The sequence below is a fragment of the Leptopilina heterotoma genome, unplaced genomic scaffold, assembly GCF_015476425.1.
Source record: "Leptopilina heterotoma isolate Lh14 unplaced genomic scaffold, ASM1547642v1 Lhet_270, whole genome shotgun sequence".
In the NCBI taxonomy this organism is placed as follows: Eukaryota; Metazoa; Arthropoda; class Insecta; order Hymenoptera; family Figitidae; genus Leptopilina; species Leptopilina heterotoma.
In genome coordinates this window covers 1,445,507-1,472,648 of record NW_025110979.1, presented here as the reverse complement: position 1 = coordinate 1,472,648, position 27,142 = coordinate 1,445,507, and the positions used below count along the sequence as shown (strand labels likewise).

The window sequence follows — 27,142 nt, the reverse complement described above, 5'->3', positions numbered from 1 at the left end:
TTGCACTAAAATATTAATAAAATTAAATAAAAATATTAATAAGATGATCAATTATATTATGAGTTATACAGAATTGCAGTTTTTGCAAATGAAGTAGCTCGTCCTCAACTTTGCGCATTTTAAACACATAGTGGCCGACCTTGACAGTAAGTAACATTACCGAATTGTTGTAACCATAAAGAAATACGTTTCGGGATTCGATTTTTTACTTTGTCTTCCTTTCAACCATGAGTCCCACAAATTTTCTGCATACTTGCCTTGACGATTCAATTTGTTTTTTATCTTTTATTAATGGTTTTTCACATTATGCACAAAACTTTTTTTGAGCTTTTTTTGTACCGACGTCACAGAAAACACAATTTTCGATTTTCCGAAAATGTAATTGAACAAAAAGTTAGGTTTCACTAAGACAAGCTTCGACAAAAATGCGCGTAGGTGGCGCTAGTGAACTTGACAAAAAAACGCGAGTGGCCTACCTAGACAGTAGGCCAACCTTGACTACATTCCCCTACTTCTTTATTTTTTCTTCTATTTTTTTAATTGAATAATATATTTTTATTTTTATATATTTAAGTATATTTTGTGTAGAATTTTTGTAAATAATTGAATTTCTCAATGATAATTTTTTTCAATCAAAATTGAATCAAAAATTTTTTTCAATCAAAATTAAATTAAACATTTTTTTTAAAACAAAATTGAATTTGCAATTTTTTTCTTGATACAGTACTGATGCTGATGATTAACATGAATGAAAACATTTTTATGCCACAAGATTGATGTTTTCAGTATACAGCCAGTTTCATGAAAAAGAAATAATAAAATTTCTCGTTTTATCTCATTCTCTCTATATCTATATATGTTTATACTCCTGTCCATCAATTTATTTCTTCATCAGTGTGAAATAATTCTTTGACAAGTTAACATCATGTTTCTTTTTTTACTAAGCATTGCGATCGGTTTAATTTTTTATCATTTTAAAACGCAATACAGTAGACGTGGGCGGATTTTAAATAAACTACCAGGTCCACCATGTTTACCATTAATAGGAAATTTACATTTGTTTATGAACTCATCCAGTAAGTAATTAAAAAAAATTTCATTATCCATTCCTGAAAATTTTAATTTTTTTGTGATACATTTTTTTCATTTATTATCAAAATTATATTTACATTATAATTTTTGTTAAAGTATGATTTTTATTATAATTATATTATATTTTTTCTTGTAATCAGGTTTTTGTTCAATTGTTTATAATATTCTTTTATTTATAATTGTTGTAATTTTTCTTATAATTATGGTTTTTACTGTAATTGTTTACATTTTTTAAAAATGTTTTTAAATTTCTTATACATATATTTAAATTATTTTTAACATTTTTTAATTTTAATTCATTTTTAACAATTTTTTCATTAATTATTTTGCATTAATTATTAAGTTTTTTTTAAAGAAATTTAATAAATAATAGACTAAATAATTAACTGTTGCGATAATAAATAGAAAATGTGAGAAGAATCGAACAACTGACTCGTATTGACAGAAGTAAAGCGCCTTACGCCTCTGGCTATCGTACATGTAACTAATACGATATTTTTTCTATATTTACCAAAGTATAAATGAATAATAAAAAATAAAATAATTATTTTAATTAATTTAATTAATAAAAAAAATGTATCAGAAAAGAGTAAGAATTTAAAAAATTGTAAAAATTTTTTTATTAAAACAATAATTAAAATTAAAAGAAATAATTTTAAAAAATGCAATTTTAGCTAAAATATGGAACACAGTGAGGCAAATCAACAAGAAATTTTATCCAGTCAGCAGAATTTGGGTTCTTCATCATTCCGTTGTTTATCTATCTCATCCAGACGATGCTGAGGCATAATAATTTTACATTTTATAATTAAATTGTTAATTAAAACAAACTCTTTTTCTTATTCAATTTTTTTTATTTCAATTAATTATTCGGGAAGAATAAATTTTTAATTCTCATAATTTTCAGTGTTTATTATCCAGTATGAAACATATTGAAAAAAGCAGATTGTACGAGTTTTTGCATCCTTGGCTCAAAACTGGTTTATTAACAAGTGCAGGTAAAATATTTATGATTTTTTTCACTTCTTTATGGTTAAAAAATTGTATTATCATTCGCTTTATATAAATCACCAGTAATTAAATTTTTTACTCTCAATATTTTTCCTTCCATATTTTTATTTTCAATATTTTTACTTTTAATTTCGGTTTTAATTTTAATTATTTCGCTTTTAATTTTTTGATTCAAATTCTTTTATTTTTAATATTCGAATTCCTTTAGTTTTAATTATTTCACTTTAAATTTGCATTAATTATAATAAATTTACTATCAATTTTTTTTCTTTTTTTTAAATTTCTCTTATTAAAAGTATTTTTCTGTTTCCAGGCAAAAAGTGGCAGCATCGTCGTAAAATGTTGACCCCCGCTTTTCATTTTAATGTATTACATCAATTTCTCGATATTTTCGTTGAGCAGGGAAATAATCTCGTGGAAAATTTAAAATCATTGGGCGATGAAACAGTTCAGGAACTTGTGCCACTTTTTACAAAATACACACTGAATACAATTTGCGGTGAAAGTTGCTTTTACTTTATTGACTATAATTTTACATTTAATATTTTCTTCAATTATTTGTCGAGTAAATGTGAAAATTTATTAAACTTATAAACGTGACTTGTCGATTTATTTTTAAAAAGGTTTTATAAAATGCTTTGGGTTCAAAATTTGGTTGAGTTAAATTTTTTTCAATATTTTAAAAATAATTCTTTTTTTTATATATAGAAACTGCAATGGGTACTGTACTTCATGAAGCGGATATTCAAAATTCTTACAGATCGGCTCTTAATAAATTAGTGGAACTCATGCTTTACAGGTAAAGATATAAAAATTAATTAAAAATAATATTGAACAGTAAAAATAGTGATTTTAATATTAATTAATTCTATATTTATTATTTATTTTTTCGTATAAATAGAAAAAAAAATGGTAAAATTAAAAATAAGAAGTTATATTTATTATAATTATATTTATTATTACTTACAGAGCATTTAGACCATGGTTGCATAATAAATGGATTTTTAGATTATTTTCCGATGGGGAGAAATATGATAAATATTTATCAGTACTCCATAATTTTTCCTCTAAGGTAATTTATTAAAATTAATAATAATTATTCAAGAGAAATAAATAAATTAAATGATTGAAAATAATGAATTTTCTTTTAAATTATTTTCAACGATACTTTTTGAGTGATTTATTTAAAATCTGTTCTCTATAGAGTTAAATTTTAAAACGCAGATAATAAAGGAGAGAAAAGAATATCATGAGAAAACGGAAAATAAATATTTGAAATCAATTATTGCGACTGATTCGGATTTAATTTATTCTAATGATGAAATAAAAGGTAAATAGTAAAAAAAAATTTAGTTTCAATATTTTTCATGAATTTTAATAAGTTTTATGGCATTTTTATTATCTAAAATTACAATATTAATATTTTTTTTTGTATCAACTTCCTTATTTTTAGGACAGAAGAAAAGAATGGCAATGTTGGATCATTTAATTGCTGCTCAAAAATTTGGTCAACAAATTGATGACGAAGGAATCAGAGAAGAAGTTGATACTTTTATATTTGAGGTCTCTTTATTATAATTCAAATTTTTCAAATTCATTTTATTTATAAAATAAGTATAATTATTTATATAAATAGTAGAATTAAATGAATAAAACTACTGTAATTTTTTCTAATGCAATAATTATATTTATTTTTTTCTATAATTATAAAAGTAATTAATTTTTATTGGGATTTTTTAGGGACACGATACGACAGCAATGGCAATGTGTTTTGCAGTATTAATGCTCGCTGAAAATAAAGATGTTCAGGTTATGAATAAATTTTTTTTAATTTTAATTCTGATATTTTTTTAAAATTATTACTATTTAATTATTATCATTATTATTAATTTTATTTATTAGGATCGAGCAAGAAAGGAAGTGGACGATGTGCTCGAGGGGAAGAATAGAAAAATTAGTTCAGCCGAAGTTCAAAATTTTAATTATCTTGAACAATGCATTAGAGAAACTTTACGTTTATATCCTAGTGTTCCATTTATAGCTCGTAAAGTTAACGAAGATCTTCAATTAAGTAATTTAGTCACTTCATTTATAACAAAAAAAGAAATTAAAATCATTAAAAATTAACGTTATTAGAAAGTAAAATTTGTCTAAACTAAAATTCTTCGAAACTAAAAATAAAATTACCAAAGATTAAAATTGCTAATTAGATACTTATTTATAAATTAAAATTTTTAATTTAGATTTTTTGAAAATAACAAAAGTTATTAACAATTAACATTTTGCCGAATTAACAATTATTAAAAATTAACAATAATAAATTAAGTTAACAATTAATACAATATAAATTAATTAATGTTTAGAGATTTAAATGAACAAAATAAATTTTAATTATGGAAAAATATAAATTTTTAAAGATTATAATTAGTAAGAAAAATATTTTAAATAGTATATTATGAAAATAAATTTTTAAATTTCTTCTAAAACATTTTAGAACACTGTTTCGTGCCTGCTGGTACAATTGTCGATTTACACATTTTTGATCTTCATCGTAATCCAGAATTTTGGCCAAATCCGGAAAAATTCGATCCCGACAGATTTTTACCTGAAAAAATGCTCAATCGTCATCCATTCAGTTATGTGCCATTTAGTGGTGGACCACGCAATTGTATAGGTAAATAAACAAATATTAAAATTCATACTAACATACTAATTAATTAATGAATTAGTTTTTATCATAATTAAATAATTAGTTATTAATTAGCTAATAAAATTTTAATCATCTAATTTCTATGTGTATAAAATATTTATTTATTTACATATTTATAAAATAGAGTGAAAATTGAAGTAAATTTTTTATTTACAGGACAAAGATTTGCCATGCTGGAACTCAAAACCCTTGTTGCACATTTGTTACATAATTTTATTTTAGAACCTATCGATCACTCGAGAGATATTAAATTTAGTGTTGATTTGGTTATCAGACCTGCGACACCAATTCGTGTCAAATTCACTCCTAGAATAAAATGACAAATTTAAACTGCAATGAGATTTAAATAAAAAGAAATTCTATTTTATTCTTTGCATTTTTACTAATTTTAAAAATTCTTAGAATGCTATTTACAATATAATAATAATATAATAATATAATATTACATTCTTGAAGTTAGTGACCGTTTATTAATTAAATATTTTTAAATAAAAGGCTTAACGGACACTTTTGCTAAATAAATTAATAAAAAAGACCGATAAGCCATTTATTCAAAAATATATAGTAAAATATTATAAATAATATATTGACACAATTATATATTAAAAAAATATCGTCGATAGCCGTAATCGTTAAGGTATTTGCAAAAGGCAATATTTGAAGTCAAGGGTTTGATTCTCGTTAAAGTCGTAAAAAAAATTATTATAATAAAATATTATTATAACTGTATTAATAATGAATTAATAGGTACTATAATACATTGATATAATAATATATAATTATCTATATTTATTTTAATTATAAATTTGTTTTTATTTTTATAATTGTGTTAAAAGAATAATTAATAAAAAAAAATTTTCTAAAGAAAAAATGTTTTCAAAACTGTTTCTAAATAATTATTTTCGAAACAAAATTTCATTCGAATAGATCTTTTTGTTTTCTTTTTAATAAAAACAATATAATCGTTTCGAAAATAAATAAAATTATCTTTTCTCAATACGGTTCCTGATAATTAATCTTGCGCAAGAAAAACACAATTTTTATCGTATATTTTAATGTGATTTAGTTACCAATTTACATTCAGTGAGAAAATAGAGATGCTGTAATTTATAGAAAGATTAGTGCTATTAATATTTTTCTTCTAAAAGAGAATTCTTCAAAATTTCAAATTTTGTTAAAAATTTTTTTAATAAACATTAAAAATTGTTTGTTGTTTTATTATCAAAATTATGTTTCTTTTTTTATTGATCATAGCGTTATGTTTGGGATTTTATCATTACTATACACGATACAGTAGAATTGGGAGAAAATTGAATAAGGTGCCTGGACCTTTTATATTTCCATTTATAGGAAATCTTAATTTATTTTTAGGAAGTCCGAGTGAGTATTGTATATTCTGCAATATTATTATTTAAATTTCAAATTTACACTACAGTTATAATTTCTGTAAAAAAATTAATTTTCTTTTAAATCCATGCGCTTTTCTTTGACTATTTCCCAAGTGTAAATTTGAATATTATTAAAGTAAATTTTAGTAAAAAAATATTAATAAAATTTTACTTCGGTAGTATGGTGAAATTTACTTTGAAAAAATATAGAAAAATTTACTTTCATGGGATGGTAAAATTTATGTTTGACACATAATAAAATTTACTATACTATTTATACTTTTTTATTATAATAGTAATAGATATTGAATATTATTCAATTGAGGAGAAATTTTGAAACTAATTGAAATTTTGCGAAGAATTTAATTATTTATAAAAATAATTGAATTTTTGCTAAGAATTTTATAAACGTTGTTTTAAATAATTATTTTTTTCGAATTATAATAAATATTCCGAAAATTTTATTTGAAAATATATATTTTAATTTAAGTTTAAATAATTACTCTGGACATGTATAGTAAAATTTTCTATGAAGTTTAGTAAAATATACTTTGAATGTATAGTAAAATTTACAATGAACGTTCGCAGTTAAATTCACTTTGATTGTATAGTAAAATTTACTTTGAACGTATAGTAAAATTTACTACGAAGTATAGTAAAATATACTTTGAAGGTATAGTAAAATTTACTATGAACTTTAGTAAAATTTACTTTGAACGTATAGTAAAATTTGCATCTAAAACAATTTTCTAATTTTAAAAAATTAATTGTAATAAATAATCATATATATGTATAAAGAATGTAATTAAACATAAGAATAAAAATATCTTTTTTAATTTAAAATAAAAACAACGAGTTCAAAATTTAGTTTTTTTTTTGTAGTTGAACTTTGGTATTTGGCTCGATGGCTTAACAAAAAATATAATCCAGTGAGTAGAATTTGGTTAGTGAATATTCCCGCAGTAAATCTTTCTCATCCAGACGATGCGGAGGTAATTTTTCCCCTAATTAATAAATTATAAAATTTAAATTTAAAAGTAAAATTAAACAGTAAATTTTGTTTTTGCAGATTCTATTATCGAGCATGAAACATATCGAAAAGAGTAGAATTTACAATTTTTTGCATCTTTGGCTAAAAACTGGTTTACTCACAAGTACAGGTGATTTACGAGAAAAATTATAATTTTATATATTTATGATTTTTTGTTTCGTTAAAATGGAATTTTTTTTTAATTCAAATGTAGATTTTGTTTCTCATTATATTAATTATAAATTATTTATTTACCTAGACAAATAAATATTATAAAAATAAAATTATGTTTTCAATTATTAAATTCCATTATAAAAATAAATGCCTGTATTAATTAATATTTATTTATTCTTTTGTTTATTTGAACATAACATTGAATATTAATATTTTATTAATATATTAATTCAATTAAATTGCAAAAATACGAAATATATTTAAAATTATAATTATAGGGAAAAAATGGCAACACCGACGCAAAATGTTGACACCTGCTTTTCATTTTCGTGTTCTTGAACAATTTCTCGATATTTTTATTGAAGAGGGAAATAAACTTGTGGAAAATTTAAAATTACAGGGAGATGATAATGTACAGGATGTTGTTCCACTTTTCACCAAACACACACTAAATGCAATCTGTGGTAAAATTAATTTTTTCGTAAATAAATATTGATTTCTATTATTTTTATTATATTCTTTCAATTTATTTTAGAATTTATCTTATTAAATCAATTATTTTTAGAGACTGCAATGGGAACTTCCTTGAATGAAGCGGATGAACAAAATGTGTACAGATCTGCCCTTAACAATATTATAGAAATTATCATTTACAGGTAATAATATTCATTTTTATACAGACAAAAAAATTACTACAAAAATATTCAGTTTATATACTAATTGGTACAAGTAATTATCATTTAAAAATTAGTATCAATAATTTATTACCAATAAATAATAATTAAGACATTTTTTTCAAACCATAAAATATAATATATAATATATATATTTAGTTTTATTTATATTTATTTTATATATTTTTTTTATTTACATATAACTTATTTATTTACAAAAATAAACGTGACAAATTGTAATTTAATATTGAAAAGTAAATACTTTGCCGATAAGTAATTAATTAACAATTAAATAATGATAATAATAATTGTTATTTATCTTTTCCTTAGATTATTTCGACCCTGGATTTATGATGATTTTATGTTTAAACTAATTCCAAGTGGGAGATTATTTATGAAATATTTACCAATTCTGCACAATTTTTCTAATAAAGTGAGAATTTTTTTTAAATAAAATAAAAAAAGAAAATATATTTAGTTTATAAATTAAAAGAAAAATTTTTACTGTCAGATAATCAGATAATGCATAATTTTTCTAATAAAGTGAGATTTTTTTTTAAATAAAATAAAAAACAAAATATATTTAGTTTATAAATTAAAAGACAAATTTTTACTGTCAGATAATCAAAGAAAGAAAAGAATATCACGAGCAAACTGAAAATCAACATTTAAAATCAATTATATCATCTGATGATTCATTAATTACGAGTACTAACGAATTACATGGTAATTCCACAATTATTTATAAAAATATTCTTTTAAATATTTAAAAATTATTTTCATTATTCAGAAAAATATTTTTTATATATTTAAAAATTATTTTCATTCACCTATTTAGAAAATTTTTTAATTTTTCAGTTCGAAAGAAAAGAATGGCAATGTTGGATCATTTAATTGCAGCACAAAAATTTGGAGAACAAATTGATGATGAGGGTATTCGAGAAGAAGTTGATACGTTTATTTTTGAGGTAATTTTTTTTTTGCAGAAAAAAATTCGTTACAAGTATTTTTATAATATTTAGTAAAAATATAAATTTATAACATTTTTTATTGCATTCTAGGGACACGATACAACTGCAATGGCTTTTTGTTTCTCAATGTTAATGCTCGCTGAATATAAAGACTGCCAGGTAAGATATTTTTTCCTAAAATTATTTCTTTTATGATTATGATTTTTATATTTTTTTATTAAATTTTATATTCTTTTAACAAATTATTTTTATTAATTTACAAGAAAATCGTAAAAAGTAAATAATTAAGCAAAGAAAATTTTCTGTTAGAATGGACGCTTTTCTATTTTTTTAAAGAATTATTATTCTAATAACAATTACAATAATAATAAAATAACAATATAAATAATAATAAAATATTTTTAAAATATATATTGAAATAAATATTAATGCAAATAAAATTTAAAATTATTATCATAATATTATTAAGATATTTATAAAATTATTTATTTATAAAATATGAACATGCTTCTAATAAAAAAGGAACGAGCGAGAAATGAAGTGGATGAAATTTTCAACGAAACAAGTGGAAAAATATGCATGGCAAAAATGCAACAATTAACATATCTGGAACAATGCATCAAGGAAGCATTACGTTTATATCCCAGTGTTCCGTTCATATCTCGAAAAATTAATGAAGACCTTCAACTAAGTTAGTTTTTCAGAGCCAATTAACTATCTTATTTATTAAATAAACAATAATTAAATAATTATGTAATTAGTTTTGTAAGACATGGATTTTATAACAAATATAGTAAATAATTAACTAATTAAAATTAATTAATCTAATTAATTATATCAATTAATTAATCTAATTTTTGTTTGTAGAAAATGTAATGGTCCCGGCTGGTTGCAGTGCTCATTTGCATATTTTTGATTTACACAGAAATCCGGAATTTTGGCCGGACCCAGAAAAATTCGATCCCGAAAGATTTTTATCAGAAAAAATACAAAATCGTCATCCCTTCAGTTATATACCGTTCAGCGGTGGTCCACGTAATTGTATAGGTAAACAAACAAGTTGTTAAACATTTTTATAAATTTTGTGTTTTAATTTTTAAATCTTAATTTATAATTTTTAATTACAATTTGTAACATACATTTATAATTCAGACCAATTTTACTTTCCCTGACTTTTCCCTGATCTCCCTGACCTGTGGCAACCCTGTTAATTTGCATATATGTATTTAATAATTTTCCGAATAAGTTGTCCAAATTTTTTTATAATTTGAATTTTGAATTATATTAAAAAATAGAATATTGATCAAATATATGACACTTTCTAAAAACATAATCATAATAATAATATGAAAATTTTAATTTTAGGTCAGAAATTTGCAATGCTGGAATTAAAAGTAATTTTGTCACACTTACTTCGTTATTTCATCTTCGAGCCCATTGATCATCCTCGAGATGTTATTTTCACATCGGATTTAGTTTTGAGACCTGATGGCCCTGTGCGAGTAAAATTCATCAGTCGGATAAAATGAAGTAAAATTTGTTTTTTTTTAAATCCAGAAATATATATTTTTAACATTATTATTACAATTTTTCAAAAACATAATTGTTTTAGAATTTCTATATTAAATTATTCAAAAATTCAATCATTTTTGTTAATCAAATATTTGAAAACTTATTGTTGTTTCTTCTAATTAAAATTTAAAATAATTGCAATGTAAAACCTTTTGAAATTTAATTATTTCTACAAATTACAACTGCAATAAAAACCTTTTTAAATTATTTCTTAAAATTCTTGTCTAAACGCTTTTAATATTCAATTATTCTTCAAAAATATAAATGAAATTTTCTAAGATAAATTTTTATTAAAATTTAAAGGTAATTCAATTATTTAATTACAAATTTTTATCGATTTTAATTACCTATTTTTCAAATTTGTAGTTACAATTCAAATAATAATTAAAACTAATTTTTTAAAGAGAGAGAATAAAATTATTTGCGGAAATTCAACTATTTTCAAAAAATTCAAATTCAAATTTTTAAATAATCTCATTTTTTTAGAATTTCTAAAAAAAATTCTTCGAATTTTATTAAAATTTGTTTAATAAATATTTGAATATTTATTGTTATTTATTTGCACACCAGAACCCAGAAATTAAAATTTCAAAATATTTTCTATATGAAACCTTTTTAAATTTAATTATTTCTTATAATAAGAACTGTATTATATTGTATATTGTTATATTGTATTATATTATTACTGTAATTTCTTCAAAATTATTTTCATTTCAATTCAATTCTTCATTTCTAGAATTTTAAACTAAAATTCTTTTTTAAAACAATTTCTTAAAATAATTTTGTAAAAGTTCTTCTTTGAGAATTTTTAAATCCATTTGTTTACAATTCAATTTTACCTAAACTTTCGATTATTCTGACATTCTTCAATTAAATAAATTAGAAATTAAAAACTTTAAATAATTAAAAAAATTCCATTAAACTTTTTGAGAAAAATTAATTCTAAATTTCCTTAAAAATCTTGTCAAGAATTTAATTATTTTTATAGATAATAAAATTATTCGCAGGAATTCAATTATTTTCAAAAATTAATAAAATTCTCCTCAAGAATTCAATTATTTTCAAAAATGATAAAATTCTTCGTAAATATTCAATTATTTTCAATATTAATTTTTACGTAATTTTGATTATTTTTCAATTAAATATATATTAAAAAATAAAAACTTCAAGAATTAAAGAAAAATTCAATTTAACTTTTTTAAAAAATAAATTCTACAGAATTGTTAATTAAAATTATGAAAAGTTCAAATCTAAAAGATTTTGATTTGAAACGTTTTCAAAATTCAATTATTTCTAAAAATTTACGCTATATTGTTTTTAATATTCAATAATAATCTTAAATTTTAACTGAAATTCATTTTTAAATCAATAATTACTAGAAAAATCTACGAGAATTCAATTATTTAAATACAAAAATAAATATTTTATTAAATAATTAAATGTTTATTAAAATTATTGAATTTTTATAAAGACTTTTATTAACAAATTTTTAAATAATTGAATTCTCTTGACAAATTTAAATAAAATTTTTAAAAATAAGTTTAGTTATCGGAAATTTGATTAAAATTTTATAAAAAATAATTGAATTTCTCCAAAAAGAAAAGAGTTTTTGAAACTTTTTTTTATAAGAGTTTTTGAAAATAATTGAAATTTCGCCAAGAATTTTATTAAAGGTTTTGAAAATATTTGAATTTCGGAGAAAAATTTATAAAGATTATTGAAATTTTGACGTGAATTTTTGTAAATTGTTGAACACAATTAAATTTCTGCAAAGAATTATATTACTTTTGAAAATAATTGAATTCTTGAGACGAATTTAATTAAAATATCTTTTCAAATAATTGAATTTCTTTGATGCATTTCAATAAAAATTTTTAAGAATAATTTCATTTTTCGAGGAATTTCATTAAAATTGTATTAAAAATAATTGAAAGTCTGAGACGAGTTTTATTATTTATGAAAATAATGAAATGTTTGCGTAGAATTAAAAAATTTTTTTTTTCAAATAATTGAATTCTTTCGAAAAATTTTATTAAAGTAGTAGATTTATTAAAAATCATTGAATTGAGAAAAGTTTTTGGAAAATAATTGGAATTTTGCTATGAATTTTATTAAAACTGTTGGAAATAATTGAATTTCAAAGAAGAATTTTACTAATTTGGAAAATAATTGAATTTATGCAATCATTTGTAATTGCTTCAAAATTCAATTTCTTTTAGTGTTTTTAATTAAAAATTCTTCTATAAATCCATTATTTTTAATAATCAATTAAAAATATATATTAAAAAATTTAACTAATTTCAGAAGAATTGGAATAATTAAAATTTCTCAAAAATCTACGTTCTTTAAGACAATTTCTATGTTAAATTCATTCAAAATTGAAATTAAAAAAAATTTTAAATTAAAATCTTTTGAAATTCATCTGTACTTATGAAAATTGTAAACGCAACTTTTTTAAAATTTAATTAATTTTGAAATATTTATGTAAAATTAGATTTCAAGGATAAACTTTAGAAAATAACAATTTTCCAGGATTTCGATCAAAATTTCCTTGACTTTTCCAGGTTTTTTCAAGGTTTATAAAATTCCCTGACATTTCCAGGTTTTCCAAATTTTAATTTTAATTAAAATTAAATTAAATTTTTAATTTAATTAAAATTATGAAAAAAAAACATTATTTTCAAAAAAAATTTAAAGAAACCATTTGTAGATTTATTTATGTTCGAAATCAAATAAATTTAAATTTGATGAGAAAGCGTGAGAAAGAAAACTGGGAAAAATTAGGACAAAGCCGAGAATTTTGTTGAACGAAAATCGAAAATAGTAGACGCTCTGATAAATTATAGAAAAAAGAAGATAGAAGTTTGAAAGAAAATTTTAATATTCTAATAAACACATTATAATTTTGACTGTGTACTATTATTTTCACAAGGTCGGTCCTGAATAGATATAGAATAATATACTGTTGTCATTTGAATTTGATTCAATAAGAGAGACATACATGACGGTGCAGAAATTTTAATCTTTTGAAAGTGAATTTTTGTTAATCAAGTTCTAAGTGATTTAGTACTTTGTTCTAATAGAGAAACGATTGTGGGGGGTAATGAGCCTATCGCAGACTTCAAAATGAAAATCAAGAAAGAAGGGTGGTGGGGGTTGATGTCATAAACAAGACTTGTTGCATTACATTTATAACATAACGTGAGAGAAATAATTGGAACTTTCAAACAGTTCATATTGAAACTTTGCGCTATACACATTTAACTACCTGCACATTTATTATTTAATAATAAATTTGAAATTAGATTAAGTTTGAAATTAGAAAAAAAGTTATTTAAATTTCATTTTATACATTTTTTTCAATTTTTATTTTTTTTTTATTACATTTTTGAGAAAATTTCTAAAAAAGAATTGTAATTATTCAAATTTTCAAAAATGATGGTAATTTTGGTGTTTTTTGTGATAGCTTTATGTGTTTTTCATTTTATGGTTCATTATGATAAGAAGGGAATTATTATCAATAAAATACCAGGACCAAAAGCTGTACCAATTTTTGGGAATATTTTGAGTTTCATGGTGCCGCAAAGTAATAATATTAAACATTAATTATTAATTAATTAGAAAAATAAAGATTTTAAAATTCAACAATATAATTAAATGTTATAATAATAGAATAATAAATTATTACCAACTAAAAATTATTATTTGACAAAATACTATATTGTTAGCTTGGTAAATTTTTATTAAATTACTTTAAATATAAAGTATTTACAAAAATAAAAAAATTAAAGGAATTTTTCATGTAAAAAACTCTAAAATAGGAAAATTTGGAAAAAAAATCAATTTTGAAAAATTGCAGATAAATTATGGAACGTAAAGAGAAAAATAAACAACGAATTTTATCCAATAAATAGAACCTGGAATTTTGGAAGACCATTCGTTAATATTTATCATCCTGACGATGCAGAGGTAAAAAAGAACTTAAATTTTATCATTTTTTTATCTAACTAAAAGAATATTTTAAAGAACAAAGTATCGAAAATTAAGAGAATATTTTCTTTAAAAAGTAGTGAAAAGTATTGAAAAGTATTTAAATAGTATTTATTTTTAATTTCAAGTCACAAAAAATTTTGAATTAATTTTAAAAAAAAATAATTCATAAATTCTTTTATTACAAAATAAATAATTATATATAGCAGTTATTCGACTTTTATTATAATGACTTCATTTAAAAATATAATAAAAGAAATAATGAATAAAATACAAGTCATCGAATAAAATAGTGAATGAATTTTATTTGCCTAATGTAAGGAGCAAAGAAAATTGAAGCCGATACAGTAGAATTTAAATTTACTGCCAATAAAAAAATTATGAATTTTCTAAATTGTTTTTCAGTATTTTTAATTATTCTACTTTTTCGTTTTAAAATATTATACAGTAGAAAAAGAATGTTTATAATTTTGACAATTAAAAAAGTGAATAATAAATGAATAATAATGGAAAATAAAAATTAGTAACAAATTAGAAGAAATTTGTTTATTAATGTTTTAATGTTGAGTTTTGATTTCTTAATCAAATCAAAATATATTCTTATATTAATTGTTGAAAATATAAATAATGCTTTTATTAATCACATTAATCCTTAAATATAAAAAATGGTTTTTTATTGTAAACTATTTGTAAACAAATAATAATAGTAATAATATTAATTAATAATTATAATAATAATAATAATAATAATAATAATAATAATAATAATAATAATAATAATAATAATAATAATAATTTAAAAGAAAAAAAATTTTTTTTCTTACACAAAAATTATTACTTAACTTGAGTAACAATTTTTGTATAAACAAACTAGAAAAATATTTAATAATAATATTAATGAACGAAGAGAAATGTGTTTGTAAAAAAAATCATTAGCTAAAAAGTCACAGTTAAAATATTTACTAAATTTAGTAAAATATTTATCTAATACAGTAAAATTTACAAATTTTTCTATTTCTGTAGAATTTCTTTAGAATTATCTTTTTTACTAAATACTTCAGCTGTTTTAGTAATAAATTATTTTTCGAATTTTAAATTCAAAAATGAACAAAAAAATTTATTTATGAACAAAAATTATTACTAGAAAAATATTTAAACAATTATGAAAATTTATTTCTAAAATAGAAAAATAATTTATAATTATCTGAAACATAAATATTTACTGAATGAACAGAATCTGAAATTGAAGATAAAAATATTTGTAAATTTGACTGCATTAGATAAATATTTCTTTAATATTAGTCAATATTTTAGCTAATTAGTTTATCAAATAAATTTTATTTTGATCCAATAATTTAAAAAATTTCAAACAATTTCAAAAACTTTAAATAATTTCAAATACTTTAAATAATTTCGAAAACTTTAAATAATTTTAAGTCAATACACATTAAATTGCGAATTAGAAAAAATTATTTGATATAAAATACAAATAAAATATTTGTTCAACATTTTAATTCTTAATTTCATTAATTTTTAATTAATTAAAATTCTTTATAATTACATACTATATAGTTAACCACATTTAATTTTCGAATATTAATTGCTAATTAATTAAAATTCTTTAAAATTATTAACTAATTTTTATTGTTTGAATTCAAATGCTTATTAGAATTCTTAAAAATTAGAAGCTTTCAATTAGAATCTTTAAAAATCTTTAAAACTAATAATTAACTGATTTATATTCTTTGATTTCAATTTATAACTAATTAAGGAGAGGGTACACACCGATATTTTTAACTATATCAAGAAAATAATTTAAATATTTCATAATATTTATTTCATAAAAAAATAAATTTCATAAAATTTTTTATACTGTATTTTTTTGTTCTTGTTTTTGAATTTTTATTTATCTTAAAAATTGATAGATTTTGAAATCTATGCGTAATTTTGAAAAAAATATGTTTTTGAATCCACAAAAAAATTGACAAATGAAAAAATTGATTTTCCCAATTTTATTTTGTAAGCATTTTTTGAAAAATTACTTTCTTTTTAGGCTGAAAATGCTAAAAAAATACCATTATTAATTATTAAAAAAAAATTGAATAAATAAATTATTATTTAATTCTTTTGATAGAAAATTCATTTTTTTTATTTTTCCAAATAATTTCAGACCCTAATTTTTATATAAAAATTATTATTTGAATAACTAAATAACCATTTACTTAGTTAGAAAACTAAATAAATGGATTTTTTTGATTAAAAAATTGAATAACAATTTTATTTTTTAGTATTTTCAGTCTAAAAACAATTTTTTTTTTTAAATTGCATCAAAATAAGTTAAAATCAATTTTTTTATTCGGAATTTTTTTGTGAATAAAAAACATATTTTCTACAAAATTACACATTGATTTCAAAATCTACCAATTTAAAAAAAAATTCAAAAAGGGTTATAATATTTTCTCTCCGATTTTATGTTACGACCTTTGAATTACTCTCAAAAAATTACTATAAAAGCTATATAATTCTATGGAATATTTAAAAATTATTTTCTTGATATAATTAAAAAAAATATTGGTGTGTACCCTCTCCTTAAAATTCTTTAATTCTTTAAATTAATTATTTATTAATTATTATTTAAATTATTATTAAACACTAATAGTTAATTAATAAAAATTCTTTGGTTTTAATTGTCAATCAATTCAAATTCTTTAAAGTTAATAGTTAACGAATTTAAATTCTTTTAAGTTAAACGTTAACAAATTAAAATTCTTTTAAGATACTAATCACTAATTAATTTACTAATTACTAATTAATTTATCAATTACAAATTACTATTATATAAATCTCTTTCTCTTTTACTAATTACTAATAGTTATTTATTACTAATCACTAATTAATTTACTAATTACTAATTAATTTATCAATTACAAATTACTATTATATAAATCTCTTTCTCTTTTACTAATTACTAATAGTTTGTTATTAGTTAACCAGGTTATTAGTTAACCTTTATAAATTTTATAATCTTTGAAAATTTACTGTTTATTAATTAAAATTCCATGAAATTAATAGTCAATTATTCTAAATTTTTCAAAAGTCAACTAATTATTTTTATTATTTTTGATTTAATTATTGTTAACTTTTTAAATTAATAAACAATTTTTTCATATTATTAAAAAATAAATTATTTGTTATCAATTTCTTAATTTGTTTATTTCTAAATTATTATTGTTATTGCAATTATTATTGTTGTCTACTGTTTATATTATGAAAAACATATTTTGAAAATGCTAGACATAATTATGTAAAATGTTATAATTAAAGAAAAAAGCATTTTTTGTCCTTACAGACAAGTATAATAATAATCTTCCACTATCAATAAATAATTAATTGGGAATGTATCAATTAATTAGTTTATATTTCTCTACATATACTTTTCAAATGTCATAAACACGCCCACTTTTTAATCAATTTTAAATACGTAGTTATCATTGTAATGTCTTTATCTTCATGACGTATTTTACCGCGAGGGATGTCCAGACAATGTGATATCTACTATAAATCATTATTTGTAATTATTAGTCCCAAGAACGTAAGAAATTATGCATTTATGCTTTTCCCTCTTATCAAAAAATATTTGTATATTTTTGTTGTTGCTTTTTTTTATTTTCCTCCCAACAACTCTGTCTGCGAGATATAAAATATATTTCTTAATCAGTTCATGTAGACATAATGCTTTTGAAACTTTGGACTCTGATCATATGAAGACATTATATTACAAAATTTTTTTTCTCTTTTATTTATTGCAAATCACTTTTTTTTCTCGATTAAAAGATTAAAAAACAAAAAGACATTTTTTTGTCTCATAATTAAAAATCGAGATTAATTTAGAATTTTTACTTTTTTTTGCAAGTCATTTTATTTTATTTTTTTTTTTTTGAGACAAATTCTAAATTTAATTAATTGAAATATTAAAAATAAATTAATAAATAGAAACTAGTATATAGGGGGGAAAAGAAACTAAAATTGCGAATTTGGAAGAAAAATAAATAAAAATGAATTTTTTTCCTTTAAATTTAGAAATTGCTGACAAGTATGAAGCATATTGAAAAGGGTGATATTTATCACATGACAATGCCTTGGTTAGGAACTGGATTATTAACGAGCGCAGGTAAATTTTTTAATTATTAATTTTTAATTATTTAATAATCGAGATATTTCGTCCTCACATGAAGTTCAATTCTAAATTTTCTTAAAATTCAATTATTTCCCAAATTTTCAATTAGAATTCATTAAAAATAATATTAAATTACAAAATAATTTTTGAAAGTAAAAAAATAAAATGTATTTCAATAAAATTTGTAAAAATTTGTGATTGTTTCAATTTTTTAAAAATTTTTTCCGGAAATTCAATTATTCTCAAAAAATTTTAATTACATTTCTTCAAACAACTAATTTTTTCGAAATTTCTAAATTAAATCTTATTTGAAACTTTAATAATTTTTGTTAAACAAATATTTAAAAACTTTTTATTTATTTTTGCACAGGAATTATAATTTCAAATAATCTCAATGAAAAATATTTTGAAATTTAATTGTTTTATCATTTATTTTTGTATTTAAAATTTAAATAAATGAATTATTGTAGAACTTTTTGATAAGAATTAATTTGAAAAAGAAAGTTCAAATTTTAGAAATTATTAGAAAAATTGAAATCTATCTATTTTTCAGAAATAATTACATTTCAAATGGTTTTACATTGAAAGTATTTTGAAATTTTAATTCCCGGTGGAAAAATAAAAAACAATAAATATTCAAATATTTATTAAACAAAAATTAATTAAATTTGAAAAATTTTATTCAGCAATTCTCAAACAAATGAAGTTTTTAAAAAATCGTAATTAAAATTTTTTGAAAATATTCAATTCTCGAAAATAATTTTAAAAAATTGAATAAATCGGAAACTTTCTCAAATTTCATTAAATAAATTTTACATTTCAAAGAATTTTATTTTCGTATTTTAAAAAATTATTCTAAAATATTTATTGGAATTTTTTTTTACAATTATTGTAACTAAAAATTTGGAAAATAATTAAATTTTACAAAAAAATTTGTAATTGAATAATTTAATTATTATTGAATTCTGATGAGAATTGATTTGAAAAAAATTTAGATAAATTTTGGAAATTAATTGAATATTAGAAGCGTTATAACAGGAATTATTGAAATCATTTAAAATTTTAATTAATATAAATAACAATAAGTTTTTAAATATTTATTTTAAAAAAAATTATTCAAGTTTTAAATAATTTAATTAATTTTAATTAATTAGTTTTAATTAATTTAGAAATTAAAAAATTCTCATCCAAATAAGAAATCCAATGAAAATTTGAAAATTAGTAATTATTGTTAAAAATTCATATGAGGTCTCAGCTTTTGCTCTCATACTGAATAATTATTCAGTTTTCTTCGAGCTTTTTTTCATCACTGACCTTTCTAAAATATGAAAACATAAAAAACGATTTTCCGTTATTAATAATTTATTTGAAAAAAAATAAAAATTGAATATTTATTTTTGTTTCCTTGGTTTTCCAGAAATTTTTTTTATTGTTATAAGTAATAGATTGTTTGAATACGAGAAATATATAATAGAAACGTTTTAAATTCTAATACCAATTATACAAGAAGAAGTCATTCGAAGTCCATTTGCGTAGACGTCTGATTACAATGGGTCAATGTTTGAAACTTAATTCATTTTATAATAATAAAAAAACGCCATATCATGATTAACATTCTTTTTTGTCAAACAAAAATAAAAATTTGATACTTTTTATATGAAAACAATTTTTTTGTTTGGTATTTTTAAACATTTACCTGAACTTAAAATTAATAAACAGTGAAATTTTAATTAATTTATGATAAAATAAATTAAAACCAGATAATTGAATAAAATAATTTAATAAAGTAATTGAATAAATCAAATGAATATTTTATTCATTTGTTCATATTTTTTCGATTATTTTAATTGAATAATATAATTGAATAAAATTGAATAAAATAATCGAATAAAATAGTTGAATAAAATTTAATAAAATAATCAAATAAAACAAATGAATAAAATAGTTGAATAAAATTTAATAAAATAATCGAATAGAATAGTTGAATAAAAATGAATAAAATAATTGAACAGAATAAATTGAATAAAATAAATTTATGAAATGAATAACGAATTTAGGTAATAAAATAATAAAACACAAAACTTAATGAAAAAATAAATATAGATTTTAAAAAACAAAAGCTAAAATAAAGTAGTTATTAAAATGAAAAAGTGAGTATAATAATTTTTTGTACCTAAATTTCTTTTTAAATTACAAAAAAAAAATTTCTCTTTTTAAGGCTCAAAATGGCAAAAAAGAAGGAAAATGTTGACGCCAGCTTTTCATTTCAATGTACTATTGGATTTTGTTGACATTTTTGTTGAAAATGGAGAAAGTCTTGTGAATTCATTGAAATCCGAAAATGGTCCATTTGTTAAGGATCTCGTGCCTCTTTTGACAAAATACACCCTTAATGCAATATGTGGTAAAAAGAAATTACTTTATTTTTTCTTCTTTCTCTAAAAAATATAAACATATTTAATTGTAAAATATTTTCTGTTTTCTCTTTAAAATTAAATTTTACTATCGAATTAGTTGAACTAGAATTATGAATAATGAAAATTAATTTATTAAATAAATTTATTACGAGATTTATTATTAATTTTCAAAAATTAGTTGAACTATAGTTTAGTGTTGAAACACCGTGAAATTAATTTGATATTAATTATAGAAACTGCAATGGGCACAACACTTCATGATGATGTCAATAGCAGAGATACAGATTATAGGTCAGCTGTAACGCAAATAGGTGACTTGTTTATATACAGGTAGGATTATTTAATAATAATATTTATTGACTATTTAATAGTAATATTTATTAATTATTTAACAAAAATATTTATTAATTATTTAATAATAATATTTTTCAATTATTTAATAATAATATTTATTAATTATTTAATCATTTATTATTTATAGTAATTACTATGATTCATAAACTATCAACAAATAATCTTATTATTTATTTATTTATTGATTTACTTAAAGGAGTTTTCGCATTTTTTGTAGATTCTTTAGACCATGGTTGCATCCGGATAAGATATTTTATTCAACCTCCGTAGGAGTTAAGCAGTCAAAATTACTAAACATTCTCCATGGGTTTTCAAATTCGGTAAAATTAATGATAAAATTATATATATTTAAATATTTTATTCGAAAAAAAAGATTTATTTAAATGTTTAAAGTTGAAAATTAAATTAAATTTTGTTTTAAATAATTAGAGTGAAATTATGTAAATATAATGTCTGACTGAAAAAATGAAATTCTACTTAAGTGATGAAAAAAGGATTTATATCTTTAGTCAGGCAATTATTTTAAAATATAAATAAAAAATTTATTATTGCCAGTAGTATAGAACAATTTTGGTCAGACAAATTTTTTTTCAAACGTCACATTATTTTGCACTAAATTAACTATGACCCTAACTAAATAGTAAATTTATTTTCAGTAGTAAAATCCATATTAGTCAGACGGGATGTTCATTAAGTTCGTAACAGTAGTAAAAGTCGTTATTAGTCAGACAAAATGTTCGTCACGTTCGTATCAATAGTAAAAATCTGTTTTAAGCAGATGGAATGTAGGGCAATTTTGTATCAGTAGTAGAAACCAAATTTAGTCAAACAAGAAAGTTTGATGTCAAATTGTTTTTCTCCATCAGTAGTGCAGTAAATTTTCAGTCAGACACAAAACTTTGTTTTCTTGTAAATTTAGTTTGGAAGATTAACAAATTTTCAAAAGATTTTCAAAAATATTATTTTTAACGATAATTTAAATTTTGATTAGAATTTTTTTAAAATTTTCGAATATAATTAAATTTTTGCTAAGAATTTTATTACTTTTGAAGTTTTAATAGCAAAAAAACACTTCTAAACGGACAAAATGTTGGTAATTTCGTTTGAGTAGTAAAAACCGATTTTAGTCAGACATAAAACTTACCATTAATTTTGCATCAGTAGTAAAAACGAGTTTTAGTCAGGTAAATTATTTAAAACCTTTTATAAAGTTAATTCAAGTAGTAAAATACCATTTTAATCAGACGTATAATGTTTGTTAAGTTCGAAACATTAGTAAGAATTAATTTTAGTCAAACGGAGAGCTTGTTAATTTCCTATCAGTAGTGAAAACCTATTCGAGTAAGGCAAGAAACTTGTATAGCAAAATTTACCTTATCCTTCAGTAGTACAGTATATTTTTAGTCAGACAGAATGTATTATTTTTTCAAAAAAAAATTTATTATTTTAGTAGTACAGTCGATTTATAGTCAGACAGAACTTTCTAAATCTCTGTAAATTGTGTCTAAGTAGTAAAACGAGATTAATGTAATTTATGAAAATATTTTTTTTCAGATAATTTTTGACAGAAAAAAATACTATAATAATGTAGTAGTAAAAAAGAACATTGAAAATCAAAAATCAGAAAAATTGGACAGTGATATGGAATTTGGTAAAGTTATAATATTATTAACTAAAAATACTTACTGTCTTAATTTACAGTTAAAATTATTTTTATATTTTATTATAAGTTATATTTTAAGTAAAAATCTTATTTTTTAGTTAAAAAGAAGAGAATGGCCATGTTGGATACTCTAATTGCTGCACAAAATAACGGTCATCAAATTGATGACGTGGGAATCAGAGAGGAAGTCGATACTTTTATTTTTGAGGTAAATTACACAGTTAATATACCAATAAAAATAATAACAATTATAATTTATAATAATAATAATAATAATAATAATACAGGGTTGCCACGCTTTTGCTCTTTTTAAATTCCCTGACTTTTCTAGGTTTAAAAAAAAATTCCATTAAATTTTTTGTAAAAAATAAATTCTACAGAATTGTTAATTAAAAGTATGAAAAGTTCAAATTTTCTAAAAGATTTTAATTTGAACCATTTTGAACATTCAATTATTTCTAAAATTCCACGCTATAATGCTTTCAATATTCAATTCAAATATATAAAATTTTAACTGAAATTCATTTTTAAATCAATATATTTATTAGAAAATTTTACGAGAATTCAATTATTTAAAGACAAAAATAAATATTTTATTCAAAAATTAAATGTTTCTTCAAATTAAATTTTCATAACGAATTTTATCAACAAAATTTTCTAATAATTTAATTCTCCTGACAAATTTTAATAAAATTTAAAAGAATAATTTCATTTTTCCAGAAATTTGATAAAAATTGTATCATAAAAATAATTGAAATTCTGCCAAGAACTTTATTATAATTTTTGAAAATAATTGAATTTCGGTGAGAAATTTTATTTTTTATAAAAATAATTGAAATTTAGACGAGAATTTTTGTAAATTTTTAAACATAATTGGATTTCTGCGAAGAATTATGATACTTTTGAAAAAAATTGAATTCTTGAGACGAATCATATTAAAATAAGAATTTTAAAATAATTGAAGTTTTGATAAGAAAGTTACAAAAAAATTTAAGGAATAATAGAATTTTTAGAAAAAATTTTATCGAAAAAAAAAATTAAATTTATGCTAAAAATTCGAAATAATTGAAATTTTTACAGAAAATTTATTAAAACTATTTTAATTCGTACGAAAAATTCAAAATAATTGAAATTCCTCAAAAAATGTATCAAAATTTTAAAGAATAATTGAATTCAAATTAAAATTCAAAACATATTGAAAAGAATTGAATTCTTGCAAAGAATTTTAAAATAATTGAAATTTTAATAAAAAAGTTACAAAAAATTTTTAAAAATAATTGAATTCTTTACAGAAATTTTATTAAAAATAATTTACTACGAAAAATTCAAAATAATGGAAACTCTTCAAAAAATGTATTAAAATTTTAAAGAATAATTGAATTCAAATTAAAATTCAAAACATATTGAAAAGAATTTAATTCTTGCATACAATTTTAAAATAATTGAAATTTTGATAAAAAAGTTGCAAAAAATTTTAGGAATAATAGAATTTTTTGAGAAATTTTATTGGAAAAAATTAAATTCATGCTAAACAAATATTTTATTAAATAATTAAATGTTTCTTAAAATTTTAATAAAATTTAAAAGAATATTTTCATTTTTCAAGAAATTTGATGAAAATTGTTTGAAAAATAATTGAAATTCTGACAAGAATTTTATTATAATTTTTGAAAATAGTTGAATTTCGGAGAGGAATTTTATTTTTTATTTTGATGAGAATTTTCGTAAATTTTTAAACATAATTGAATTTCTGCGAAGAATTATAATACTTTTGAAAATAATTGAATTCTTGAGACGAATCTTATTAAAATTTCTTTTTAACTAATTGAATTCTGTTGTGAAATTTGATTGAAATAGTACACATTGAAAATAATTGAATTCTTTCAGGAAATTTAATTAAAAATGTATTGAAAATAAATCTTAAATTGTATTATATAAATTGTAGCAAAATTTTTTAAAGTAATTAAATTTCTTTACTGAATTTTAATTAAAATTTTTAAGAATACTTACATTTTTCGAGGAATTCCATTAAAATTGTATTAAAAATAATTAAAAGTCGGGGATGAGTTTTACTATGTATTTATAAAAATAATTGAATCCCTGTAAAAAAAATGTTATTATTTATGAAAATCATTGAATAATAATTTATGAAAATAATTTGTAAATAAAAAAAATAATAATAATAAAAATATATTAATAATGTTTTTAATAAAAATTTTTCTTTTGAAGGGTCATGACACAACTGCAATGGCTTTGTGCTTTGCCGTTTCACTTTTGGCCGAACATAAAGAAATTCAGGTATAAAAAAATATTCTAAAATTAAAAAATAATTACTTAAAAATAATTTTAAGATTACAATAATATAAGATTAGTGATAATATTTTTTACCTTTAGGAACAAGCACGAAATGAAGTTGACGATGTATTGAGAGAAAGTAATGGAAAAATGGGTATGGCTGAAATACAAAAATTCTTTTACCTTGAACGTTGCGTTAAAGAAGCTTTGAGATTATATCCAAGCGTTCCAATGGTAGCGAGAAATATTCGCGAGGATTTACAACTAAGTAAATTTATTCTCCTTTTTATATAACTTTTAATTTTTTCAATTTTCTTGAATTTTTTTTCATTTATTATTTTTTTCATTAAATTTAATTAAAATGTTTGTAATTTAATGTGGGGTATTATATTAAATATCCACTCTCAAAAAAATACATAAAAAACATACATAATTAAATAAGATTTATTTTTTTATAATTTTTAATAATTTAAACATACATTTAAATATAAAAGATTCAAAAAAGTTCTTTATAAATGACTTTTTTTATAAAAAATTACCAAAATGATTAATAAATATAATAATAAATTATTCTTCCAGAAAATTATGTTGTCCCAGCCGGTTCATGTGTACAACTTTATATTTACGATCTGCATCGGGATCCAAAATTCTGGCCAAATCCAAAAACTTACAATCCAGATAGATTTTTACCCGATCGAATTCAAGGAAGACATCCTTATTCCTACATTCCATTTAGTGCAGGAGCAAGAAATTGCATTGGCAAGTTTACAAATAAAAAAAAAATTAAATTACTTCCCAAAAAAACTAACTTTTTCGAATTCAGAAAAAAATTCGATTTAAAATTAATTTTTCTAATTAACATTATAAAATAAGAAAGTTATTATTAATTAATTTAATTAATTTTCCCCATACAAATAATAATAATTTGCTTAATACTTAAAAATAATATTTAAAAAAATTTACAGGTCAAAAATTCGCCTTACTGGAATTAAAGGCCCTTGTTGCCCATATTCTTCACAATTTTGAATTAGAGGCAATTGATTATGCACATGAAATAAATATTCTCGCCGACTTGGTTATCAGACCAGGTCAACCAATTCGAGTGAAATTTATTCCAAGAGTTAAATAAATTGCCAGTTGGAAAAAAAATTTTTTATATAAAAAAAATGGTAAATAAAAATGATTTTTTAGATATTTTTTTTAATAATTTAGAATAAAACAAAAGATTAAAGTTACAAAAAATTTGATATAATAAATTTTTCACTCAATCGATTTAAATAATAATAATTGTAATAAAAGATAAAAATTATTAATCGGTCAATTCGCATTTATTAATAATAATTGTACTTTTTGAATATTAATTCTAATAGGTATTAATATAAAAAGATATTCTTTTATTTTTTTACTTATATACTTAAGTTTTATATATATTTAAAATAAATATAAAATATTATAAAATAGAAAATAAACTGTACTATACTTACTATTGACTTTCTTCTAATTTTTCACATATAATAATATTTAATAAAGAATAATAGCGACAATAATAATAAAAATAATAAAAAATGAAAAAAAATTATAATAATGAAGCCTCATAGTAATAATAATAATAAATTAATATACA

General features: G+C 19.9%; 1 protein-coding gene across 1 annotated transcript; it reads left to right on the top strand.

The window, feature by feature from the left end:
- The first annotated feature begins 880 nt into the window (after positions 1–880).
- LOC122503849 lies at positions 881–26,712 on the top strand. The gene is made up of 36 exons (XM_043614595.1): positions 881–1,076; positions 1,767–1,876; positions 2,000–2,090; positions 2,417–2,602; positions 2,812–2,902; positions 3,073–3,175; positions 3,328–3,433; positions 3,557–3,666; positions 3,844–3,912; positions 4,006–4,174; positions 4,598–4,777; positions 4,970–5,127; positions 6,028–6,193; positions 7,084–7,193; positions 7,271–7,361; positions 7,684–7,869; positions 7,971–8,061; positions 8,410–8,512; positions 8,700–8,805; positions 8,938–9,047; positions 9,141–9,209; positions 9,573–9,741; positions 9,918–10,097; positions 10,416–10,570; positions 14,040–14,208; positions 14,482–14,591; positions 18,693–18,783; positions 21,008–21,193; positions 21,440–21,536; positions 21,778–21,880; positions 23,115–23,211; positions 23,322–23,431; positions 25,453–25,521; positions 25,618–25,786; positions 26,098–26,277; positions 26,484–26,712. The coding sequence occupies exons 1-36, from the start codon at positions 926–928 to the stop codon at positions 26,645–26,647; spliced, it is 4,605 nt and encodes a 1,534-aa protein (XP_043470530.1). The 5' UTR covers positions 881–925; the 3' UTR covers positions 26,648–26,712.
- Positions 26,713–27,142: the final 430 nt, after the last annotated feature.

Excerpts from the sequence above, each read along its gene's own strand:
- LOC122503849 (XM_043614595.1), top strand. The coding sequence starts at position 926 with ATGTTTCTTTTTTTACTAAGCATTGCGATCGGTTTAATTTTTTATCAT. Across the intron at positions 2,903-3,072 it reads GTGGAACTCATGCTTTACAG|AGCATTTAGACCATGGTTGC; the intron begins GTAAAGATATAA and ends TATTACTTACAG. Across the intron at positions 7,194-7,270 it reads CTCATCCAGACGATGCGGAG|ATTCTATTATCGAGCATGAA; the intron begins GTAATTTTTCCC and ends TTGTTTTTGCAG.